This window comes from Capricornis sumatraensis, chromosome 15 (assembly GCF_032405125.1).
Source record: "Capricornis sumatraensis isolate serow.1 chromosome 15, serow.2, whole genome shotgun sequence".
Lineage (NCBI taxonomy): Eukaryota > Metazoa > Chordata > Mammalia > Artiodactyla > Bovidae > Capricornis > Capricornis sumatraensis.
The window spans coordinates 75,992,403-76,015,532 of NC_091083.1; the positions used below are offsets into that span (position 1 = coordinate 75,992,403).

The 23,130-nt window shown below is 47.2% G+C and overlaps 1 protein-coding gene across 1 annotated transcript; it reads left to right on the plus strand.

Moving 5' to 3' along the window:
* The first annotated feature begins 4,873 nt into the window (after positions 1-4,873).
* Positions 4,874-13,441, plus strand: R3HDML (R3H domain containing like). The gene is made up of 5 exons (XM_068987814.1): positions 4,874-5,131; positions 8,190-8,308; positions 8,421-8,553; positions 10,035-10,150; positions 13,309-13,441. The coding sequence occupies exons 1-5, from the start codon at positions 4,874-4,876 to the stop codon at positions 13,439-13,441; spliced, it is 759 nt and encodes a 252-aa protein (XP_068843915.1).
* The last annotated feature ends 9,689 nt before the right edge of the window (positions 13,442-23,130 follow it).

The following is a 23,130-nucleotide window of genomic DNA, read 5'->3' on the forward strand; positions in this document are numbered from 1 at the left end:
AAGGTTAAGTAACTTGCCCATGGACACACAGCTAGTAAGCCACGAACCCAGGCTGTCTGGATCCAGAGTCAGCAGTGTTAGTCACTGAGATGTACTGCCTCAAATACTACTGCTATCTAGAAGAATTTCCCCTTCACTTGCCCAAGACCAGAGAGAATTCCGGTAGGAGTGAAGATGAAGCAACAGCTGAATCCAGTGTGACAAAATCAGGGTAAGTAAAGCCCTTACCCTGAAGTGAGATCCCATCCCAGGACATTGATCAGGGCCACACCTGATTATTTCCTGTCTTCACCCCTAACATTTTTATCCCCTGGCAACCTGCTGTAGTCATGTACAGATGGAAAAGTTGGATCATAAAGAAGGCTGAGTGCCAAAGAATTGATGCTTTTGAGTTCCGGTGCTACAGAAGACTCTTGAGAATCCCTTGGACAGAAAGGAGATCAAATCAGTCAATCCTACAGGAAATCAACCCTGAATATTCACTAGAAGGACAGTTGCTGAACTGAAGCTCCAATACTTTGGCCACCTGAAGCAAACTGCCAACTTGTCAGAAAAAAAAACCCTGATGCTGGGAAGGATTGAAGGCAAAAGGAGAAAACGGTGGCAGAGGATGAGATGGTTCGGAGGCATTACCAACTCAATGAACATGAATTTGAGCAAACTCTGGGAGACGGTGAAGGAAAGAGGAGCCTAGCGTGCTGCAATCCATGAGGTCACAAAGAGTTAGACATGGCTTGGCAACTAAGCAACGCCAACCTGTCAAAGTGAACCTGGGGACAGGCTTAGTCAACAAGGACAGCAGGCAAGGTCCTACCTGGTAGACTGGCTGGGGGTGTTTCTGTATGTTTGCTATCAGTGCGATTTTCTGGGTTGTTCTGGATGTGTGAACATGTCAGGTAGGAGACAGTGATTTTTTTTTTTCTTTTTGCCACACTACGAGGCACGTGGAACCTTAGTTCCCCGACCAGGGATCGAACCTACATCCCCTGCATCGGAAGCACAGTCTTAAGCACTGGACCATCAGGGAAGTCCCGGGAGACGGTGATTTTGTCCACATGGTTGGACTACGAGGCCGTGCCTTCCTCAGATGTCTGTCTGTCTGTCTGTCTCTCTGGAGAGGCAGTGGGACTAGCCTGGCCCGTCCCACCTCTGCCCCCCACCTGCTGTGAGACCCCAAGCCAGTGACTCACTTCTGTGTGCCTGTTCCCTCACGTATAGAAAAATGGTTATGATGACAATAATAATAGTGACCTGATAGGGTGGGTCTGAAGATTGAATGGTCTCATCCAGGTCAAGTGCTTGAAATGGTTCTGAGCCCTGAGAAAAGAACAAATACTTGCCGCTTATATGTGTTAACCTGATCAAGTGTGTAAAGGGTGGGTTTCTGTGTATTTATGGAAAAGCACCTGAGGGCATCTAACAGCAAGAATTTAAGGGACTGGGGGAACCAGCTGTCGCATATTTGTGGGAGAAGGGTATGTGTGTGTGTATATGTGCATGTGTGTGTGGTGTGTGCAGAGTGGATGCGTGTGCATTCTATAAAACGGGCGAGAATGTTCACTGCCAGAACCCCAATTAGCAAACAGGCCCTAGGACAAGTCACTGAAGCTCTGTGTCCCCATCTGTCCGCGGGCGGGGTTGCTGCCTCAAAGGCAGCTGCAAGGACCAAGTGAGTCATGGATGTAATGCTCTGGACCATTGCAAATGGCCAGGACATGGGAGAGGTCGGTATTTAGTGCTCAGAGAGAGTGGGGCACACACTCCTGGGTCATCAGTGCCAAAGCTGTTTGTGTCTGCCTCCTCTGCTGCCTGGTATGTCATGGATCTCAGCTCACTGTAGGCAGAAAAGCCACAAGTCCAATTGCTCCAGTGGCCCGGAGAAGGATAAAGACTTGCCCCGGGACACCCAGCCTACTGGAGGCAGAGAATGGAACTAGATCGGAGCCAGTGCCTCTTGTCCTTCTTGTGTGATGAGAAAGCCACGTAGAGGTCAGAGTCAGCAGCCCCCAACCCCCACTGCCTCTGTGTGCCCCGCCTCCCCCAGCATCCAGCAGTCAGCCTGGGCCGGGGGAAGCTGCTCCGGGGGAAAAGGTGTGTGCTTTGGCAGCTGCTCTGTCTGGGCCGCCGAGGCTGAGGCTGGGCGGCTGCCTGGGGCTGGAATTCCATGCGTCTGGGGAGGACCGCACTTGGGGAGCCCCGTCCCAGTTCCCAGCCCTGCATCGTCACCTGGGCCAGGGCTCAGCTTGGCACCGGGGACTGGATTCTGCCTGGAACTTCTCAGAAAGGTCTCTGGAAGTGGAGGCTGAAGATTACAAGTGCTTCAACTTTGGTTTTTTTTTAATGGAACACCTCTCTTGTAAGTCTGTCCCTTCCCGTTGCAAAGGCATCGCTTGTTATTTGTGAATACAAGGAATCAGAGAAGAGAAAATGAAATTCTTTGTCAACAACAAAGTACAGCAACTCAGAGATCAAAGGAGTTCTGTCAACACACACACACACACACATCCTCGAATACTTATGCATTAACACATGCATATGACACAGAAATCATCAGGACGCGCTTGTATGTGTGTGCTTGCACATTCATAACATACAAGCACACGCATACTCATGCGAGTACACACTCAGGTACAGACATCTGCATGGTCGTGTACGCATCCATACACCTATATATGACACACAAGCCCTCACATGTGTCTGCGGGTGCTTGTACACCTATAACAAACACATATACTCTCATAAGCACAGGCACACACACCTAAAGAGCACACACTCAATTAGATGTGAATTCATTTAATCCTGGCATCAGTGTTGGAAAGAACCTTTATTTCTCCCATTTTCCAGATAAAGCACAAATGGTTAAGTAATCTGCCCAAGGACACCAGTTAGCATAAAAAGGCTTTTTTTTTTTTTTAAAGAAAAACAAACAAACAAACAAAAAACCTCAAAAACAAAATAATGGAGATTTGAATCCAGATCCACTGGCTTAATTAATTAGGCTGCATGGTCCTATGTTTGAGTGGCCTCAAAGCAAATATTCTAATATTCTCATCGGGCTTCCCCCCCCCCATGCATCTATATTTGATTTGGTTACAGAAATGACATCCTTTTTACATGCTAGCAGGGCCCTCCCTGGGGTCAGACTTGGATGTGAATCCTGGCCCCACAGCAGACAGGCTGGCTTGATTTTGGACTGTTCCTTCACCTCTTTGGAGACCGGTTCTTCGTCTAAAATAGGGAGGGATCGTTATCTGCTTCTGAGGGTTTGGCTGAGCTTGTATACGTCGAGCTCAGCATCCAAGTTCAGCCAGGCTCATTAGATGGGGGCCATATGAAAACTGCCAACTCTGGGGCTGGAGGGCTTTGTGGAGAAAACAGAAAAACACTTTCTGGATGCGAGATGGCCGTAATATGCGGGGTCTGGAAGGCAGAGAAAAAGCTCGGGATCTGAGGTCTCCTGAGGAGAGGTGGTATTTCGTCCGGGAATCCCTGCCTTGACCACACCCCTATCCTGACCGGCAGCTCAGCCCCGGCCCCTTGGACTTCAGGTGGAACAGCGGAGAGAGGGAGGAGAGAGAAGCCCACGGACCGGCAGGCGGAGTTTCGAGCCTGGCCCGGCTGGAAGGGGAGGGGGCTGGGGGGCTGGGACGTCAGATGCCATCAGCTCTTGGCGGAACGTTTAAGTCGCTGTGCGGCAGGCGGGCTGGGCGTCTGCAGAGGTCCCCTGCCTCCTGGGCCGCCTCCTGCCGCCAGCCTGGGCTGCCCATCCTGGGTACGCGCTCCTGGGGAGCCTGCCGCCTTGTCTCCCGGACCCCTCTCTCTGGTTCTCTTCTCAGTATTTCTTTCTCCATCTTGTCTGTTCTTTCCCCCCCTCTTTCTCTCTCTCTGTCTCTCCCATGTTCCTTCTCTTTTTGCCCCAACGTCATCTCTCTTTCTCTCTGTATCTTTCTACCTTTTTTGTCTCATAGCTCTTTTCAGGATTTTTTTTATGTCAGTGATCTTTTTGTCTCCCTCATTTTCTTTTTCTCTGTTTCTCTCTTTCTTTCTGTCTGCCTCTTTCAGTCTCTTCTTTCTGTGTCTTGCAAGAGTCTGGGCAAGCTCCGGGAGCTGGTGACGGACAGGGAAGCCTGGTATGCTGCAGTCCGTGGGGTCGCAAAAAGTCGGACACGACTGAGCGGCTGAACTGAATTGAACTCCACCCTGAAATTGCAGCAACTTGGGGACAAGAGGGCCCTGGTCGATGCCTCAGGGGAGGTGGGCGCTGCCCCTCTGAGGGCACCGACAAAGCCCATGTGGAGTGAGATTGGTGCAGAGGGTATCCAGTCTGGGGAGGTGTGGGGTCTGCTTCCTGGGCTGGTGGGATGGAACTCTGGCTTTGAAGTGTTGTCTCACTCCAGGGCCTGGTCCGAATTCAGCCACTCTCTGGGCATTTCTTTACTTTTTCTTCCTATCTTAAAAATATATATATATTTATTTGGCTGCACCGGATCTTAGTTGAGGCACACAGGGTCTTTAGCTGTGGCCTGCAAACTCTTGGTTGTGGCATGTGGGATCTAGTTCCCTGACCAGGGATTGAACCTGGGGCCCCTGCATTGGGATCATGGAGTCTTAGCCACTGGACCCCCAGGAAGTCCCTGTCTGGGCATTTCTTCCTACTGCACCATCCGCTCAGTCCATGGGGTGGGAAGGATTGGAGTGTTGCTCCCTGCCACCAGAGCTGTGTTGGAAGGTCTGTGTCAAGCTCCCAGTAGTTAGCATCCTCTGGGGTGGGAAGGCTGGGGAGCACTCAGGGTTTGGTGCCCTCATGACCGTCCCCTCCAGGCAGCCAGCTCTGACTGCACGAGGCCAGACGTGGGACCCCTTCCAGCCAGCTATGCCCCCGCTGCCCAGCACTGTGGGCCTGGCAGGCCTGCTCTTCTGGGCAGGCCAGACAATGAACGCCTTGATGCCCAACGCCACCCTGGCACTGGCCCAGACCAAGGGCACAGCTGTGAGGCCCCTGAGTGGCCTGGGGGTGCCTCGGTACCGGCGGAAGCGCCACATCTCTGCCCGGGACATGAGTGCCTTATTGGATTATCACAACCACATCCGGGCCAGCGTGCACCCACCTGCTGCCAACATGGAGTATATGGTGAGTCCTCACGCTCTGCCAGTGCCCTCTCTGGCAAACGCCAGTTGACTCAGTGTGCCCTGGAAGGGCTGGACCATTCACGAGTCTAGCCTTTCTAGCCAGTATCTGGGCCCTGTGAAGTCTGCCCATTTTACAGATGAGAAAACTAAGGCTTTATATAGGTCCTTTCTGCAGGCAGGAGCAGAGGACTGCAATTTATGGTGCATCCTCTGTGCGCCAGGCACTTACACTGAACCCTCTTCCTTCAAGGTGGGATTTATCTGCATTTTAAAGAAATCAAGAAGCAGAGAATTAATTTGTTGAAGGTCACCCACTTGGGATTACACCCCAGATCTGCCAGCTGCTAAAGCTGTCGTCTTAACTAACACAATGCCTTTTCCAAGAATTCTGGCTTCCTGCTGGGGATCCGCAGTGGGTGGGTGGCTGGAGATTTCCCTGCCATTGTCTCTTTGCCCCAGGGGTTTGATGACACTCCCAGTCTGTCCACAAGTCTCTGGAAGTAGAATTGGGAGAGATGGGGATTGGTTTCTGGGGTGGGGGTGGAGGGCCCAGGCTGGGGGAGAAACAGCAGCTGACCAGCAAAGGACGCTGGGATGTCTTCCTTCAAAGAGGCAGAATGGGGGATCAGGGGAGAAGGGGGTGTCTCACCCCAACTCCCTACCAGCCTGACTCCGAAGGGGAGGAGGGAACCTTTTTCATTATCGCAGCCCCTCCCCCAGGACCATTGTCCCAAACTAGCCTGTAGAGAGATAGGCCTCCAGCTCACCTACAGATTTCTTTAGGGAAAAGGATTGTCAGTTGCCCCCTTTAAGACAGATACCTGCTCCCTTAACTGCCTGCAAACACTTGTACTTTTGCAATGTGCTCATTCACTTATGTAGCATCTCCTGCTTGGAGCTAGGCACCACTGCTAAGCCCTGTGGACACTGCCGAGAACAGGATGGACAAGGTCCTGTCCTTCACAGAGCTTCCATTTCAGTGGGCATGATAAAAAACAAAGATCAACCACAACATTTATGCAGAATACAACATCAGGTGCAATAAGGTGTTGGGAGGGGCGGGGATGGGAGCCCAAATGGCAGGCAGCTAAAGGTGGGGGAGCCATTTATTTGTTCACTAACTGACTCATCCATTGATTAACACAGTGGCTGGCACATAGAAGGCCCTCCAGTTTTCAAACAATGACACATTTATTGAGCACCAGCCCTGCGTGCAAAGCCCTCCCTGCAACAGGTGTTTGATTGTTGCATGTATTGTGGAAGAAACAGAGCTAGACAGTTCCACCAGGAGGGGCCCCAGGGAGGGTCAGTGAGTATGGGTTAGAGGTTTGCATGCCCCTATCTCAGCTCACCCATTTGCAGCATGAAAAAAAACATTCCTCTGCTTTCTTTAAGAATGGATGAGTCTCACAACCCCGGGGAGATGTCTGGACCCTTCTTTGGGCGTCCCCATTGCTTCACTAGCTGGCTTCAGCCCACAGGACAGGTATCTGGCTAAACATCCCTTGCTCAAGGAACCCTTTCTCTCTATGGCTCCAAAAAAGACCAGATTCCGTTTCACATTCTCACACCAGCCAACTGTAATGATTGCTTAACGTCTCATTTCCTTGCTAGACTGTGAGTCCTTGTTCAATATTTGCTAAATGACAGATGAAATGAAGGAACAAATAATATCTCAGAATCTCAGGAAGTCAGAGTGGAAGGGAACTAGTATTTTTTTAAAAGTGATCCTTTTTCGAGATATAAAACTTGGGGCATTCACAGATTGGAAAATTAAGACGCCGTTACAGAGGAGGAGGAGGGTATTCTCTATGCGCTGATGTAGAATCATCGCTAAGACAAACCTATCTGGTTAAATGAAAACAGCAAGGTGCCAAATAGAATGTCTGGCATCCCGCCATCTGTCAAAAAACTTCACATATATATATACATATGTATGTATATGCTGTTTTTCCCTGGTGGCTCAGTTGGTAAAGAGTCTATCTGCAATTCAGGAGACCCAGGTTCAATCCCTGGGTTGGGAAGATCCCCTGGAGAAGGAAATGGCAACCCACTCCAGTATTCGTGCCTGGAGAATTCCATGGACAGAGGATCCTGGTGGGCTATAGTCCATGGGGTCACAAGAGAGTCAGACATGACTTAGCAACTAAAGTGTTAGTCACTCAGTCATGTCTGACTCTTTGTGACCCCATGGACTGTAGCCCACCAGGCTCTACGCTCTACTGTCCATGGGATTTTCCAGGCAAGAATATTGAAGTGGGTTGCTATTTCCTTCTCCAGGAAGGATTATATGTGTGTGTATATATATATATGTAATTATTCTATTTACATAATATATTTTTACTTATATATTAACACAATGATATATAATTATATATATTGCATGCATTATATTATATATAATTACATATATTTCTACATATAATCATATATACATTATATATATATATTATATGCTTATGGGTGTGGAATATTTCTGCAACTGGGCACAAGAAACTCACGATGATGGTTACCTCCAGGGTCTGGGTGGCTGGAGGGACTAGTATAAGATGAAGATGAAAGACTCTCCACTTCTCCTTTCAACAGCTTACATAGTAAACATGTGCATCCTTTCACTATTAAAACCAAACACATTTTGAATTTTAAAAATTTAATGTTAAACACATTTTCAAATTTTAATAAATAAAAAACCCATTCTCTTCCTATTATCCTGGGCTCAGTCACTTCTAGGGATAGCTGAGAACTCCCAGGCCAATCCCTGGGACCCCCCCCCCTCAGAGCAGGGAACCCCAAGCTTGAAGTCCAGTGAAGGAAAAAGGGCATCGGGCTAAGAGTCAGAGGCTAGGTGTGGATCTCAGCCCTTGTGTAGACTTGCTATTGACCTTGAAGTCACAGGCCTTCTCTAAGGCTCAGTTTTCTTATTAATTAAGTGGGTTTATTGCAGTGTTCCCAGGAGATGGAGGAGTCATGATACCATGTGTATTTGCATTTCTAGACACTACTGAGATGGTGGTGGTTTTCCTCCCGCGGGGAATTTCATGGCCTTTCTGCTTTCCCAGGTCTGGGACGAGCGGCTGGCCAGGTCGGCTGAAGCCTGGGCCTCCCAGTGCATTTGGGCCCACGGGCCCTCACAGCTGATGAGATACGTGGGCCAGAACCTGTCTGTCCATTCCGGCCGGTGAGTGAGCCCTCCCTTCACCCCGTCCCTTCACTACCCTTCTTCCACTCCATCACTCAACAGCTCGCTGAGCACACAGTCTGAGTTTCTTCCATCGCCTTCACCTTCCCAGGTACCGCTCGGTGGTGGATCTTGTGAGGTCTTGGTCAGAGGAGAAGCGGCATTACTTGTTTCCTGCCGCAAAGGACTGTACCCCGCATTGCCCCTGGCGCTGCCGTGGCCCTGTCTGCTCCCACTATACCCAGGTACCCTTTGTAGGGATGAAGGGCTGGTGGGAGAAACAGAATGTGGTGGACAGCAACCTGTACAGACTTCCTTTTACATAATAAGCCTTTTCCTGTATATACATTGAACTGAACTGAACTGCGGAGAAGGCAATGGCACCCCACTCCAGTACTTTTGCCTGGAAAATCCCATGGACGGAGGAGCCTGGTAGGCAGCAGTCCATGGGGTCACTAAGAGCGACTGAGTGACTTCACTTTCACTTTTCACTTTCATGCATTGGAGAAGGAAATGGCAACCCTCTCCAATGTTCTTCCCTGGAGAATCCCAGGGACGGGGGAGCCTGGTGGGCTGCCGTCTCTGGGGTCGCACAGAGTCGGACACGACTGGAGCGACTTAGCAGCAGCAGCAGCAGAGCTGAACTGGATCTTATATTGAGTGTCTTAGGTCAGTGGACCATATTGTTCGACCCCAAAATGGAGATGTGATCTGACAAGTTCAAGAGTGCCTTTGCTATCAATAGGTCCAAACGTTTCCCAGTATTTTCTATTTTCCAAGGCTATGCTATCTTAAAAGGGAAAGAACAGTGAAAGTGAAGTCACTCAGTTGCCTCCCACTCTTTCTGACCCTGTGGACTGTAGCCTACGAGACTCCTCCATCCATGGAATTTTCCAGGCAAGAGAACTGGAGTGGGTTGCCATTTCCTTCTCCAAGGAAATGCCAAATAAGATTACCCCAAAATCGTAGTGTATTTTGAGTGCTCATATTGAGATGGTACCACTTATTGTACATAAAAATACAAGGCAGTATAGTGTTATAAGAAACAGGACCAATGGTAGGACCAATGTCTTCTTTTGGAGACCTGCCAATTTCTCTGTGACTCATTTGCAGTAAATGTCAAACACTAGAGAAAATTCCCCTAGGAAATGTGAGGCTTAAGCCAAATGTCCCTCCTGACATCCATGAGATATTATTACCTCCATTTTACCAAAGGAGAAACCAGGCACAGAGCAGTTAAGTGACTTGGTCAAAGTCACACAGCTTCTGATATTGAGAAACTGATCCAAGGCTGTTTATCTTCAAAGTTTGTGTTCTAATCTCCAACACAACAATGATTTTCAAGCATTGTTCACAAGGGGGGAGAGAAGGAAATCTAACTGAACACTATAGAAAACATTAGCATATATCATTCTATATGATGAGATTAAATATTAGTTCATAAAACTTTTGTGCAAGAGGAGTACAGGTGTGTGTGTGTGTGTGTGTGTGTTGGTGCACTGGGTAACTATAAAACTGATCTCGCTACTGTTGATTGTAGTAAAAAATAAAGTTTGGGAAACATTATATTAATAGTACCATATGCCTCCATCCTCTCACTTTTGAGACAGTTGCCTCCCCCAGGAAAACCTCAGCTAATGCATCCACCCTGAACTGAGCAAGTGCAGGAACCTTCCAGGCCCAAGTCCTTCTCACAGCCTCCCTTGCCTTTGTCCTCCCTTCTCAGATGGTGTGGGCATCTTCCAATCGGCTGGGCTGTGCCATCCACACCTGTGGCAGCATCCGCGTCTGGGGCAGCACCTGGCGCCAGGCTGTGTACCTGGTCTGCAACTACGCCATTAAGTGAGTGCAGCTTTGAGGTCGAGGGGACTCTGGGGCAGGAGGGTGGATCACAAGGTGGAGTGGGCAGGAGTCTCAGAAAAGGAAGACACACAGGACATCGTGCCTTCCTCTGTTCTAAATAACCATACACCATACAGTTTGGTACTTTTAGAGAGTTGATCGAGAATCGTTTTTCTTTACCCAAGCTTCACAGTCACCTGGGTGATAGACAGAGGACCAAGGCAGGTGGATAGCGGATAGGCAGTCTCTCTGATGAAGCCCACTGTGGAGAATGTGTTTGAGCTCTGCCAGCCAAGTGGGCTTGCAAATAGCTCGCTGTTGAACTAGACCTTCACGTCCATTAACAAGCAACACTGGACAACCAGAGGCCTCTTCTAAGTATATTGCTGGCCCCTTCAAGCTTCCCACAAGAAACAGAGCAACCAAGGACACATGCTTCCTGCAGACAGGCAGATCCCATAGGAAAGAAAGGAAGGATGCAGTGAGTATGCTCAGCTGCTTCTTCCAGACTCTCCAATCAGCTAGGTGGGAGAGAGGTCAAGAGAAGTCTTTGAGAGCAGGAAATAGACCTGATTCATTTTTATATCCTTTTATTACAGTGATTTCAAACTGTTGGTTTTTCTTAAAGCAGAACTTTCCCTCAAGTGGTTAAATTAAACAAAAAAAAGGATAACTTTTATTCCATCATCCCCTGGTGTCTCTACCACCCACATTCCCTGCCCCTAAACTTTCCCTTTGGAAAACTGTGGACTCACAGCATCTGACATAAATCCTGATGCCCACTAGAAGTCTTGGTTGAATGAATGAATGAATGAACCCATATGAAACCAGAAATCCACACTTTTCTAAGCACTTTGGCTGACTTTACTTATTGTTATTCAGCCATCACTTTTGGAGGAAAAAGATTCCATTTCTGCCTACAAAGAGTGTTTGATGTTTGAGAAAATAAGGCACTGGAACTTGAGAGATCACGAACACTACAAGCTAGTGGTGAGATTATTAGGCCCCCCGAGCGAGATCCTGGGGGGCTGATTTTAGGCCTTGAGGTGGATGAAGAGGGAGAAAAAAGAACTCTGTGGGTTGGATGGAGAAAAGAGCTGTGGGAAGATCCGTGTGTAAGCTGGATCCATGTGCCACTAGGGCAGTCTGGAAAGTGAAAGTCGCTCAGTTGTGTCCAACTCTTTGCCACCCCATGGATTATACAGTCCATGGAATTCTCCAGGCCAGAATACTGGAGTGAGTGGGTAGCCTTTCCCTTCTCCAGGGGATCTTCCCAACCTAGGGATTGAACCCAGGTCCCTTGCACTGCAGGCGGATTTTTTACCAGCTGAGTTATCAGGGAAGCCCGAGCAGTCTGGAAGGCCTGACCAAAACTGTAGTTGTGATTCATAAGCTAGAGGCGAGCAAACTACAGCCTACAGCCCAAAATCCAACCTGCTGCCTATTTTTATAAATAAACTTTTATTGAAACATGACCACGACATTTGTTCACATATCCCTAGGGCTGCTTTCATACAATAAAGACATTTGACCCCCAAAGCCTAAAATATTTACTGTCTGGCCCTTTATATAAAAAGTTTGCAAACTCCTGCACAGGCAATGGGAAACCACTAAAAGTCTTGAGCAGGAGAATCATGGGATGAAAGTTTTTTCTGTTTGTTTGGCCATGCCTCGAGGCTTGTGGAATTTTAGTTCCCTGACCAGGAATCAAACATGGCCCCTGAAAGCACCAAATCTTAACCACTGGATGGCCAGGGAATTCCTGGTTTCTTCTTTTTTAAAAAAACTGCTTAATTGAGATATAATTCACATACCATACAATTTATCCATTTGAAGTGTCCAACTCAATGGGTTTTTGGTGTATTACATTATTCATTTTTTTCAATCTAGGTAAAATATATATATAAAACATAAAATTTGCCATTTAGCCATTTTTAAGTACTGTACACTATTTCGTGGCATTAATTGCATTCATAGTGTTGTACAAGCATCACCTCTATTTCCAAAATGTTTTCATCTCCCCAAAGAGAAACTGTTACCTTTAAGCAATGGCTCCCTATCCCCCCACCTCCTAAAAATCCATTGAGAAGATTAACTCCATAGCAGGTAGGATGGTTTTTGGATAAGGCTGTCCATGAAAAATAAGTGTACAGCAGAGAACACAAAGAGGTTTCACGGGCATGTCCCCCATGGTTGAATTACACCCAGTATCTAATTATTCCAGTTTTTATTTGCATATCACCTTGTAAGTTACAGGGGCTTCCTGCATAGCTCAGTTGGTAAAGAATCTGCGTGCAATGTGGGAGACCTGGATTCAATTCTTGGGTCTGGAAGTTCCCCTAGAGAAGGAAATGGCAATCTACTCCAATATTCTTGCTTGGAGAATCCTACGGACAGAGGAGCCTGGCAGGCTCCAGTTCATGGGATCGCAAGAGTGGCACACGACTTAGTGCTATCTTTCTTTGTAAGTTACAAAGTGTTTTCACATAATTTTTATGGATACCATTTCATTAACTTATTCAGAGGATAAAATCAAGGCTCAAGAAATGAGGTAGTTTAGGGACTAAACTACCCTGGTGGTCCCTGGGTAAGTGGTTAAGTGGTCCAGTGGTTAAGACTTTATCTTCCAACGCAGTGGGTGTGGATTTGATCCCTGGTCAGGGCCAAATACCGAAACATAAAACAGAAGCAATACTGTAATAAATTCAATAAAGACTTTAAAAATGCCCCACATCAAAAAAAAAAAAGAAAGAAAGAAAGAAATGAGATGGTTTATTCTGTCACCAGCTGGCAGAACCAGGATCAGAGCTCAGATCTGCTTGTTGGAGAGGGGAGGGAGGGATTTCTTTGGGGAGGTGGCTGGGGTGGGGTGATTGTGTGGAAGGAATCAAAAAACTCACACTTCGTGGGGAACTGCTTATCTGCCAAGCCAGGTGCTTGGATATGCTCATTCCTGTGCGGGAGGAATGTCTTCTCTTGGTTTTAGAGGTGAAGAAACTGAGGCTTGCAGTCGTGACGTTACAGGGCCAGTCAGCGGCCCTGCTGATATTTGAAAACCTGTGTGAAGGTGGCTCATGTATCTGCACCCCCCCCACCCCGCCTCCCCCCTGACCCCGCCTCCCCGCCACCCCGCCTCCCTGGGCCCTCTTCTCTTCCAGGGGTAACTGGATCGGAGAGGCACCGTACAAGACGGGGAGGCCGTGTTCCGCCTGCCCACCCATCTACCAAGGCAGCTGCAGTAGCAACCTGTGCTTCTCGAGACGCAAGTCCAACAAGCTTCTGTGGTTCTGAATTTTCCATGGGCTCTGGCAGGCCTCCGGCTGGGCCTGACGCTCCAAGAGTCCCTTCCCCAAGACGGGGTCAAGGAATACTTTTTTAAGGATGTGAGTTGGGCTCACTTCACCTACCTGAATCTTCCCTCCTGTTTCCATTTCCTAAACGTCCAGCATGTACCAGGAGAAAACAGCCTCCTTGCTTTCCTTCTTACCTGTTACATCTTTTTCTCTGGCCTCCGGGAAAGAGGCCTGCATCCTCAGTTGACTCAGTTCTCAGAGAGCCAGGGCTGGAAGAAGCAGTGGCAGCAGCTTTTGGACTCTCAGGCCTCCAACCCGCAAGTCTTTGTGTATCCAATAAACGACCTTCATTCATTCAGTAATAGCCAACCAGCTTCTGGGCCGTCTTTGTGAGCCAGTGGTCTCCCTCTCTGATTTGGGACCATTTCAGTTGCAAGCTTTTACAAAATAACTGTAGTTAGCTTGTGGACACCCCACCCCTAGTGTACATTGCTGAAGCCACTGCAGGGTCCAGGCACCTTTTTTACAGGTGGGCACACTGAGGCTTAGCGAAAGGGCATGACTTACTGAGAGCTGCATGGCTTGTCTGGGAAGGCACCCAGGTTGAAGCCCAGGCTCTGACAGCTCCTTCAGTCTGTTCTAGACACCTCTCTGAATGCTCAGAACTGACAAGCTAAAAGCAAAGCTCACCTGAGGGAATTCTCTCTTTTAACGCTTTTTTTTTTTTTCTTCCTGTGGCTCTCTCTGTCTCTCTCTCCTTTCTTTATTTCTCCCACAGAATCTCATTCTCATTCCCCGAAACCTCCCCTCTCCCCACCCCACCCAGTTATCAAAGCACACAAAAGACCTTTTGTCTTTAGAGATAGTAAAATCTCTCCCTCAGACCTTGCCCTCCAGCTGGGGCCCCCTCCCTGCCTGGCTGAAGAGAGCTTCATTCAAAGACCCGGATGGAAAACAAGCCCCTTTTCACAGAGTCCCTACATGATCCTGGATGGAATGAGTATTCTTCCCTCTTGGACATTCCCACCTAGTCTACGACCTGTAGCTGCGTCTCCAATATCACCTTCCTCCGCCCTCAATAAAGTTCTCTGACATCTCATGCAGTGGCTCTTTCTGGTCCCCGTCTTGGTCCTCAGGAGGGTCAAAGAGGAGAGAAGGAAGCGGAGCAGAGGAGATGGGCTGCGGGGAAACCAGCTCAGGAAGAAGGCCGAAAGGGCTTCCTTGATGGTCCAGCGGCTAAGCCTCCGAGCTCCCAAGGCAGGGAATCCTGGTTCGATCCCTGGTCAGGGAACTAGATCCTGCATGCTGCAGTGAAGAGCCTGTATACTGCAACCAACACCTGGCACAGCCAAATAAATAAAGAAGACCAGGTGCTAACAGTCCCTCAGCTCCTGCTTTGCACCAAGTACATCAGCTGGATCACAGGTGCAGGTGTCTGACTTCTCACTCCACTTTACAACTAAGAAAAATGAGACTTATCAGCAGTGCCCATTTCCAAATGCTGGAGACGCGTGAAATAAGAAAAACAAGGACGTAGTTCTGAATTCATTATTCTCAGATTATATTCTTCCTAGTTTTTTTGGAAGGAGGAGTATTAAAATGTCCTGTCATGTATCACACAATGGTGATAATGAATGTTAGATTTCCTTAAAAATTATTAATATCCTTATGTGGCACGTGGGGGAATGACTTGCCAACCCTTTGTCAAATTCCAAAAATGTTCTGGACATTTTTTTTTAGATTTAAAGAAGTTTATTTATTTATTTAGCTGCACCAGCTCTTAGTTGTGGCATGTGAGCTCTTTAGTTGAGTTATCTGGGATCTAGTTCCCTGACCAGGAGTCGAACAGGCCCCCGGCATTGGAAGTGTGGAGTCTTAGCCACTGCACTACCAGGGAAAACCTTGTTTTGGAAATTTAAGTGGCAGGTGACCCTCTGGATTCCATGACATGTATAAGTTCACAGAGCTAGTAAGGAGCAGATACGGGATTTGAATTCAGCTCCCTCCGATCCCAATGACTATGCTCTTCAGAGGCCCCTGATTTGCCTTCCTATGTCCTGAGTTAACAGGATAACCAGAGTAATCACCATTGGCATTTATGAGATGCTGAGGACACTCTTAATCTCATTAAATTATCCTGCTATGTATTGATCTTATTCCCATTCTATGAGGCCATAGAAGTTGGGTCTGAATATGCTCTGTATGACTCCAATGTCCAGAGTCACTCTCCTGGTCCCCATCTCGGTCCTCAGGGGGGGTCAAAGAGGAGAGAAGGAAGCGGAGCAGAGGAGATGGGCTGTGGGGAAACCAGCTCAGGAAGAAGGCCGAAAGGGCTTCCTTGATGGTCCAGCGGCTAAGCCTCCGAGCTCCCAAGGCAGGGAATCCTGGTTCTCAGCTAAGAAGGGAGAAACCAGGGACTGGACAAAGGTAGAAATGATGAGGGGTTTCCCTGGTGACTCAGTGGGTAAGGAATCCACCTGCAATGCAGGAGACCCAGGTTCGACCCCTGGGTCGGGAGGATCCCTTGGAGAAGGAAATGGCTACCCATTCCAGTATTCTTGCTTGGGAAAGCCCACGGATAGAGGAGCCTGGTGGCTATAGTCCATGCGGTCGCAAAGAGTCAGATACGACTTAGTGACTAAACAATAACAGAGAAAATGAAGCATAAAGTGCCATTGGGAATTACAGAAGACCTCCTGGATCCCCCATTTCTGAAACTGTCTCTGAGAATACCCCAGGTCAAAGAAGGAATCAACCAAGTGGGCATGCTTGTGTTTATCAAGCCTTGGCCCCTACAGATGCGGCAGTGAGAACTCCAGTAGTAACCTAGCTTGGCTAAGCCGCTGTTCCAACTGAAGTTGGGAACTTTTTTTTTAATTGAAGGATAATTGTTTTACAGAATTTTGTTGTTTTCTGTCATACCTCAACATGTATCAGCCAGAGGTATATATATATATCCCCTCCCTTTTGAACATCTCTCCCATCTCCTGCCCCATCCCACCCCTCTAGATTGATACAGAGCCCCTGTTTGAGTTTCCTGAGCCATACAGCAAATTCCCATTGGCTATCTATTTTACATACGGTAATGTAAGTTTCCATGTTACTTTTTCCATACATCTCACCTTCTCCTCCCCTTTTGAAGTTGGGAACCTTTGCTGCAAGAAATCTGAAACAGTTCTTAAACCTCTGTAATATTTTATGCTTCTTGGAGATCATTCATTTGCTCATACATTCACCAGCCAAGAGAGTTAAGAGCATGGACTCTGAAACCAGAATGCCTCAGTACAAATTTAACACAAAGTGGCCAAGTGTGCTTGGGTAAGTCAAGATCTTAACGCCTCAGTCTCACCTGTAAATGGGGACAGATACAATGGGGACATTGTATTTGCCTCATGAGGTCCTTCAAAACATGAAATGAATGAATATGTAGAAAGCATCTGGGACAGTACCTGGCACTAGTGTAGACAGTTGCTTTGAAAGTTCAATGTCAAGGGACTTCCTTGGTGGTTCAGTGGCTAAGATTCCCTGGTCACAGTGCAGGGGGCCCCAGTGCGATACCTGGTCAGGGAACTAGATCCCACATGCCACAACTAGAGATCAAAAACCCTGCATGCCACAACTAAGACCTCACACAGCCAAATAAATAAATTGCTTTTTAAAGGTCAATGTCAAAAGGAAGGAGATGTTGTCACTGAGATGGGAAAGTAAACTACGGAGGGAGGTTTTTATTTTTTAATAAAAGACATATCATAGCATATTTACATATTGATAGGATTCTGCCTCTAGAAATTTGACCTACAGATAAACTCCCACATCTGACGTAGGACACTTTTATGAAGACATTCACTGTAGTGACAAAAGCCTGGAGGCAACCTAAGTGTCCAGCAATAGAAGACTAAAAAAATCGTTTATGGGACATCCACACAGTACATAGCCACTCAAAGAATGAGGTGGGTATGCTGGTGCGGAGATGGCTCTTAGAGACCGAGGAGGTGACAGAAGGGTGTGTTTCACATGTTCCCATGTGTTTATGTGCATTTACATGTGTGTATATCCAAATGGGCTTGCGTTGCCATAACAAAACACCATGGACTGGGTGACTCAACCAAGAGAAAAAATTTTCCCCAGTTCTAGAGGCTAGAAGTGTGAATTCAGGATGCCAGTACAGTTGGATTCTGGTGAGATTTCCCTTCTTGACTTGCAGACAACTACCTTCTCACTGTATCTGCACAGGTAGGGGAGGAGAGGGGTGTACTCTCATGTCTCTTCTTTAAAAAAAAATTTTTTTTTTTGGCCAAGCTGCACAGTGTGTGGGATCTTAGTTCCCCAACCAGGGATCACACCTGCACCCCCTGCTTTGGAAGCACAGAGTCTTAACTACTGGACTGCCAGGGAAGTCCTCTCATGTTTCTTCTTATAAGGACATTAACCCTATTGAATCAGGACCCCACTAATTTAACCTTAATTACATTCATGAATATTCATTGGAACGACTGATGCTAAAGCTGAAAGTCCAATACTATGGCCACCTGATTCGAAGAACTGACTCATTGGAAAAGACCCTGATGCTGGGAAAGATTGAAGGTGGGAGGAGAAGGGGCCGACAGAGGATGAGATGGTTGGATGGCATCACCTACTTGATGGACACGAGTTTGAGTAAGCTCCGGGAGTTGGTGATGGACAGGGAAGCCTGGTGTGCTGCAGTCCATGGGGTCGTAAAGAGTCAGACACAACTGAGCGACTGAACTGAACTGAAGTGAACATCCATAAAGCCTTCAAATACAATCACATTGGGGGTTAGATCTTCAACATATGAATTTGGGGGAACACTTTTCTGTGAAGAGCAGTGTCTATGTGTATAATTTCTGGATATATATACAAGAATTTGTTTAAAAGTTCAATAGAGGGACTTCCCCAGTGGTCCAGTGGTTATGATTCCACGCTTCCAATGCCGAGGGCCTGGGGTTCAATCCCTGGTCAGGGAACTAGATCCCACATGCCTCACCTAAGACCTAACCCAAACCCAGTGTAGCCAAATAAATAATAAAGTGAAAGTCGATTAGTCATATCTGACTCTTAAAAAAAAAAAGTTCAATAGAGTGAGATGTGGGAAGTAAGGTTAGAGAAAAGCTTTTATTTTTCATTATATGCTGTTCATAAAATTTTCATTTTTAACACATGAATGTACTAATGGCTTCATTTATAAAACTAGTGTAAAGCAAACAAAAGGCAAAAGAAAGCTCATATCACTTGCTTAAGTTAAAAAAGACTGACAACAGCTGGGACTTCCCTGGTGGTTCAATGGTTAAGACTCTGAGCTTCCAGTGCAGGGGCATGGGTTCAATCCCTGGTCAGGGAACTAAGATCCCACATACCATTTAGGGTGTTGCCAAAAAAAATAAGTAAAGATTGACAGCGACAAATGGTGATAAGGATATGGAGTAAAAAGGGAGCTCTCTCACCCTGCTGGCAGTAATGAAAAATTGTATGACCACTATAGATAATAGGTTTGGAATTTCTCATAAATTAAACATACATACATACATATATATATATATCAGAACAACCAGTAATTCTTCTCCTAGAAATTTAACCAAGAGGAATGAAAACATATGTGTAAAAGAAGACTTGTCCATGAAGGCACATCAATGCTTAATTCACAATTGTCTCAAACAGGAGATAACCCCAAAGTCCATGACCAAGTGACTGGGTGAACAAATTTCAGTCTATCTACTCAATGGAATACTACTTAGCAAGAAAAAAGTACTAGGACACAACTGAAACTCACAAATATACTGAGCAAAAAAGCCGGACACAAGAGTAAATGCCCTTCTAGAACAGACAAATACCATCCTAGAAAAGACAAATCTAATGTAGTGTGACAGAAAGCAGATCAGCAGTTGCTTGGAGTGGGAGGTGCTGGGGGGATTAATTGCAGAGGAAAAAAAAGGAACTTTAGGGGATGATGGAAATGTTCTGTGTCTTGATTAAGGTTATAGTTACATAAGAATATACGTCTGTCAAAATCATAAAAGTGTACACCTAAAATTTTATTATATACAGATTATACCTCAATGAAGTTGATTTTTAAAGCCTAAAGAGGGAGAGGTTGAATATATAAGAGAACTTACATGGTCATGTGGGGCTCCTGGGCAGTGGGAAGAGGGAGGGTGTGGACCCATGTGGATCAGGAGGGAAAGAGGTGAGCAAAGTGCAAATGTAGGTGAATTTTTGTGGGGACTTGAGGCTGGTCCAGGTTGAAGGCTCCTGTTTTCTCAATGAAGAAGGGAAAGCCTCAGCCTCCTGAGAATGAGATGGACAATTTCTGGGGTGAGAAAAGATCTGAAGTAGGGGTAGAAAATGGAAAAGCCAGGAGAAGAGAAACAGGGTAGAGGTTCCAGGCATTGTGGAGGAACCCATCGAAGTTTGTGATTATGAATCTCTGGTGGCCGCCAGCTGTCCGTCTACGTGATTATTAATTTTTTCAACAGTGATTGGCAGCTGGCATATAGGCATAAAGAAAGCAATATACATAGGCTCATCCAGGGTTGGGTTTTTGTCAGATGGTTAGAAGTAAAGGGCCTGAGACAGAAGTAAGAGAGAAACTAAGATGGACTGTGGGCTACAAACTTGACAGGGGGAAATGAAGGGAGGGAGGAAATGGAAGGAAGGAAGGGCTGGATACACACCAGTGTCCATCAAGAGGGGATGGGAGGTCCCGCTGAGGTGACTGAGTGAGCATACTGGAAAAAAGAGACTGCGGACAGAGAGAAATAGATCAATTATCTGTTTTATTTATTTATTCAATATTTTCAAAAATTTATTTATGTATTTATCTACTTGGCTGTGTCAGGTCTTAGTTGTGGCATGCGTGATCATTTTTTACTTGGAGCATATGACCTCTTAGTTGCTGCATATGGGATCTAGTTCCCTGTCCAAACCCAGGACCCCTGCAATAGGAGAATGGATTTTAGCCACTGGACCTCAATTAGCTATTTTAGAAGTGAAGCAACATGTGAGGTAGGTGTTACTATGGGAAAATGAAATACTGTACCCAAATCCATACAGCAAGATAATGATGATGGAGCTGGGGTTTTCTGATCTTAAGTCCCACGTTTTCCTGCCTCTCATTTGAGAATCCCCAATATGATGAAGGCCTTGAGCTCAGGATCCCAAGTCAAGCTGTGAACCCCAACATTGTAATGGGGCTAATCCCCCAAAAGCCAGATGGTAGCCTACTGTATAGAACAGCTAAGATGTAAGATGGTTCTGCATTCTGAGACCAGAATGCAGATTTGGGCAGGAGATTGCATTTTGTGAGGCAAAGGAGACCCATGGACCAGTGGAAGGAGCAGGCAGAGTGCCTCTGCCCCACAGGCCTGGAGGCAGACCTGTGTTTCCCCATTCCTCTCAGCACTCACCATCTGTAATAATATCTTTGAATAATATCTTTTAAAAATATATTTATTTAGTTATTATTTATTTGGCTGTGCTGAGTCTTAGTTGCGGCATGTGGGCACTGGTTCCCTGACCTGGGATTGAACTCAGGCACCATGCATTGGGAATGTGGCATCTTCACCACTGGACCACCAGGAAAGTCCTTGAATAGTATATCTTTAATGTTATCTAATTGATGCCCATCTCCTCCATTAGTCCACAATTCCACGGGCTCAGGGGTGGTCTCTTTGCTCATTTCTATATCACTAGAGTCTAGCACAGAGCTCAGTATACAGTAGGCACTCAAAAAATATAAGTTAGATAATGGAGAGATCATGGGTTGTCATTCTGACTCCTCTTTGTACCAGCTGGGAGACTCTGGGCAAGTAACTTCTTCCTTCGCCTCAATTTCCTCATCCTAAATTTTAAATGCGGCAATGCTTGTATGCAACTCTCAGCATCCAGTAGGTGCTCAATAAATACACTCCCCCCAGCTTCCTCCTTTTCTCCTCTACCCCTCCCTCCTGGCCTCTTGCCACACCCATTGTTTGGAGCCATAAAACCCAACCCAGGTTGGACTCTCACCTCCTCATCCCATCCTGGTCAGTCCTTTCCCTAAAGTTGGGGGTGAAGGGGCTGGTATCCCCTATATTCTGGCTCCAAGAGCCTCCCAACCCCAAAGGGCAAGACTGGGGCCCTAGTGGACCTCTGGTCTGGCCAGGTTGTCGTTGCCATGGCAACAATGACAGTCCCCAGCCGCAGGTTCCCTAAGTGACTGGTTACTCTTTAACGTATCCACCCACCTTGGGTGATTAGAAGAATCAATAAGATAACCGGGCGGTGGCAGCTGGCTGCACTCACTGCCTTCCTGGTGGACTGGCTCCCGCTGCTGCCGCTGTGTGCCTGGGGCCCCGGCTCCTCCATGCCCCCGGGTCTCCGGCTGGGTGGGCTCCGCCATGGTCAGCGTGAACGCGCCCCTCGGGGCTCCGGTGGACAGTCCCTATGGTGAGTGGGGTCTGTAGCTGGGGCTTAGGGAAGCCTGGACGTGGTGGGACCACCGTTAAGTTTGGGAGAGCATGGGATGGCCCTCCGTGTGTTTCCAAGGGCCCCGAAGACCCTTAAGGGCTTCTCCAGAATGGTAGGAAGCCTCCGGGAGGCGAGTGACCTCTTGACTAAGCTCCTAAACTGAGGCCTGGCGTATCCAAGTGTGGGAGGCGCTCCGAGGGGCCGCGGGAGCCCAGGGGAAGGGGCTCGGCTCATTTAGCCCGCCCAGAGAGACTGCCTTCCTAGGGATGCATCCCGAAGTATTTCTGAAATTCCACTAAACGTGGGGCTGAAGCATCGTTCCCACTTTGAAGCACGCAGAGAGGCTTGCGGGGCCTCGGCCTCCGAGCTGGCTTCGGGTCTAGGTGGGATGCGACCCAAGGGGAGAGTTGGCTGGCCCCGAGGCCCGTCAGCTCTGGATCATTCTGCAGGGGAAAGCCGTAGAAAGCAACGCACAGAGCGGGGCACTGGAAAAAGAAAACCATCTTTGCTGTAAGTGTGTAACTTAGATGCGGGATAAGGGAAAAGTGCGTCCGCTGTTGGTGAAGCGCAGGGGGCTTTGATGTTCGGCGTGTAACTCCAAAATTGGAGGTAACCCCAAACGTCCGGCAGTAGCGGATGGGTAAATAAAACATGATGCCTCTTTAGGATGGAATATTATCCCGTTGTTGAAAAAAAAAAAAAATTGTGTACAGATAGGGAAGGACCTTCAAGTGCATTACGTGAAAAAAAAAAAAAAAGAGTAAGCTGAAGAGCCTATAGCATATGACATTTCTGATAACAAAACAGATATAGGCATATGTATGTACCCACACGTTTGTGTTTGCGTTGAAAATTAGCGGAAGGATACAAAGAAACCGGTAACAGACCTTTGTTTCAGAGGAAGGAAGTTCAGGTAAACGTTTGTTTTCACTTTTTTTGCACATTTTGGATTTTCAAAAAGTAGGTGAATTTTATAAACTGATTCAATCACACGCATGTGCAGAGCTTGGCCTCTGAAAATCCAGTAGATCTTGGCTCTTGTTCCGTGACTTTATACAAATTGCTCATCATTTACGGGCCTTGGCTGCCTTCTCTCTGAAGTGGACAGAGGGTGTTTTAGGGACATCCTGCAGGTCTAAAGGAAGACGAGAGTGTGAACCCTCCCGCTAAGCCCTCAGCTCCTCGCATATCCTAAGGACAGTTCGTGTTACTTGATATCATCAG

Coding starts and splice junctions, on each gene's coding strand:
- R3HDML (XM_068987814.1), top strand. CDS start 4,874: ATGCCCCCGCTGCCCAGCACTGTGGGCCTGGCAGGCCTGCTCTTCTGG. Junction 5,132..8,189: donor CTGCCAACATGGAGTATATG/GTGAGTCCTCAC, acceptor CTGCTTTCCCAG/GTCTGGGACGAGCGGCTGGC. Junction 8,309..8,420: donor CTGTCTGTCCATTCCGGCCG/GTGAGTGAGCCC, acceptor TCACCTTCCCAG/GTACCGCTCGGTGGTGGATC.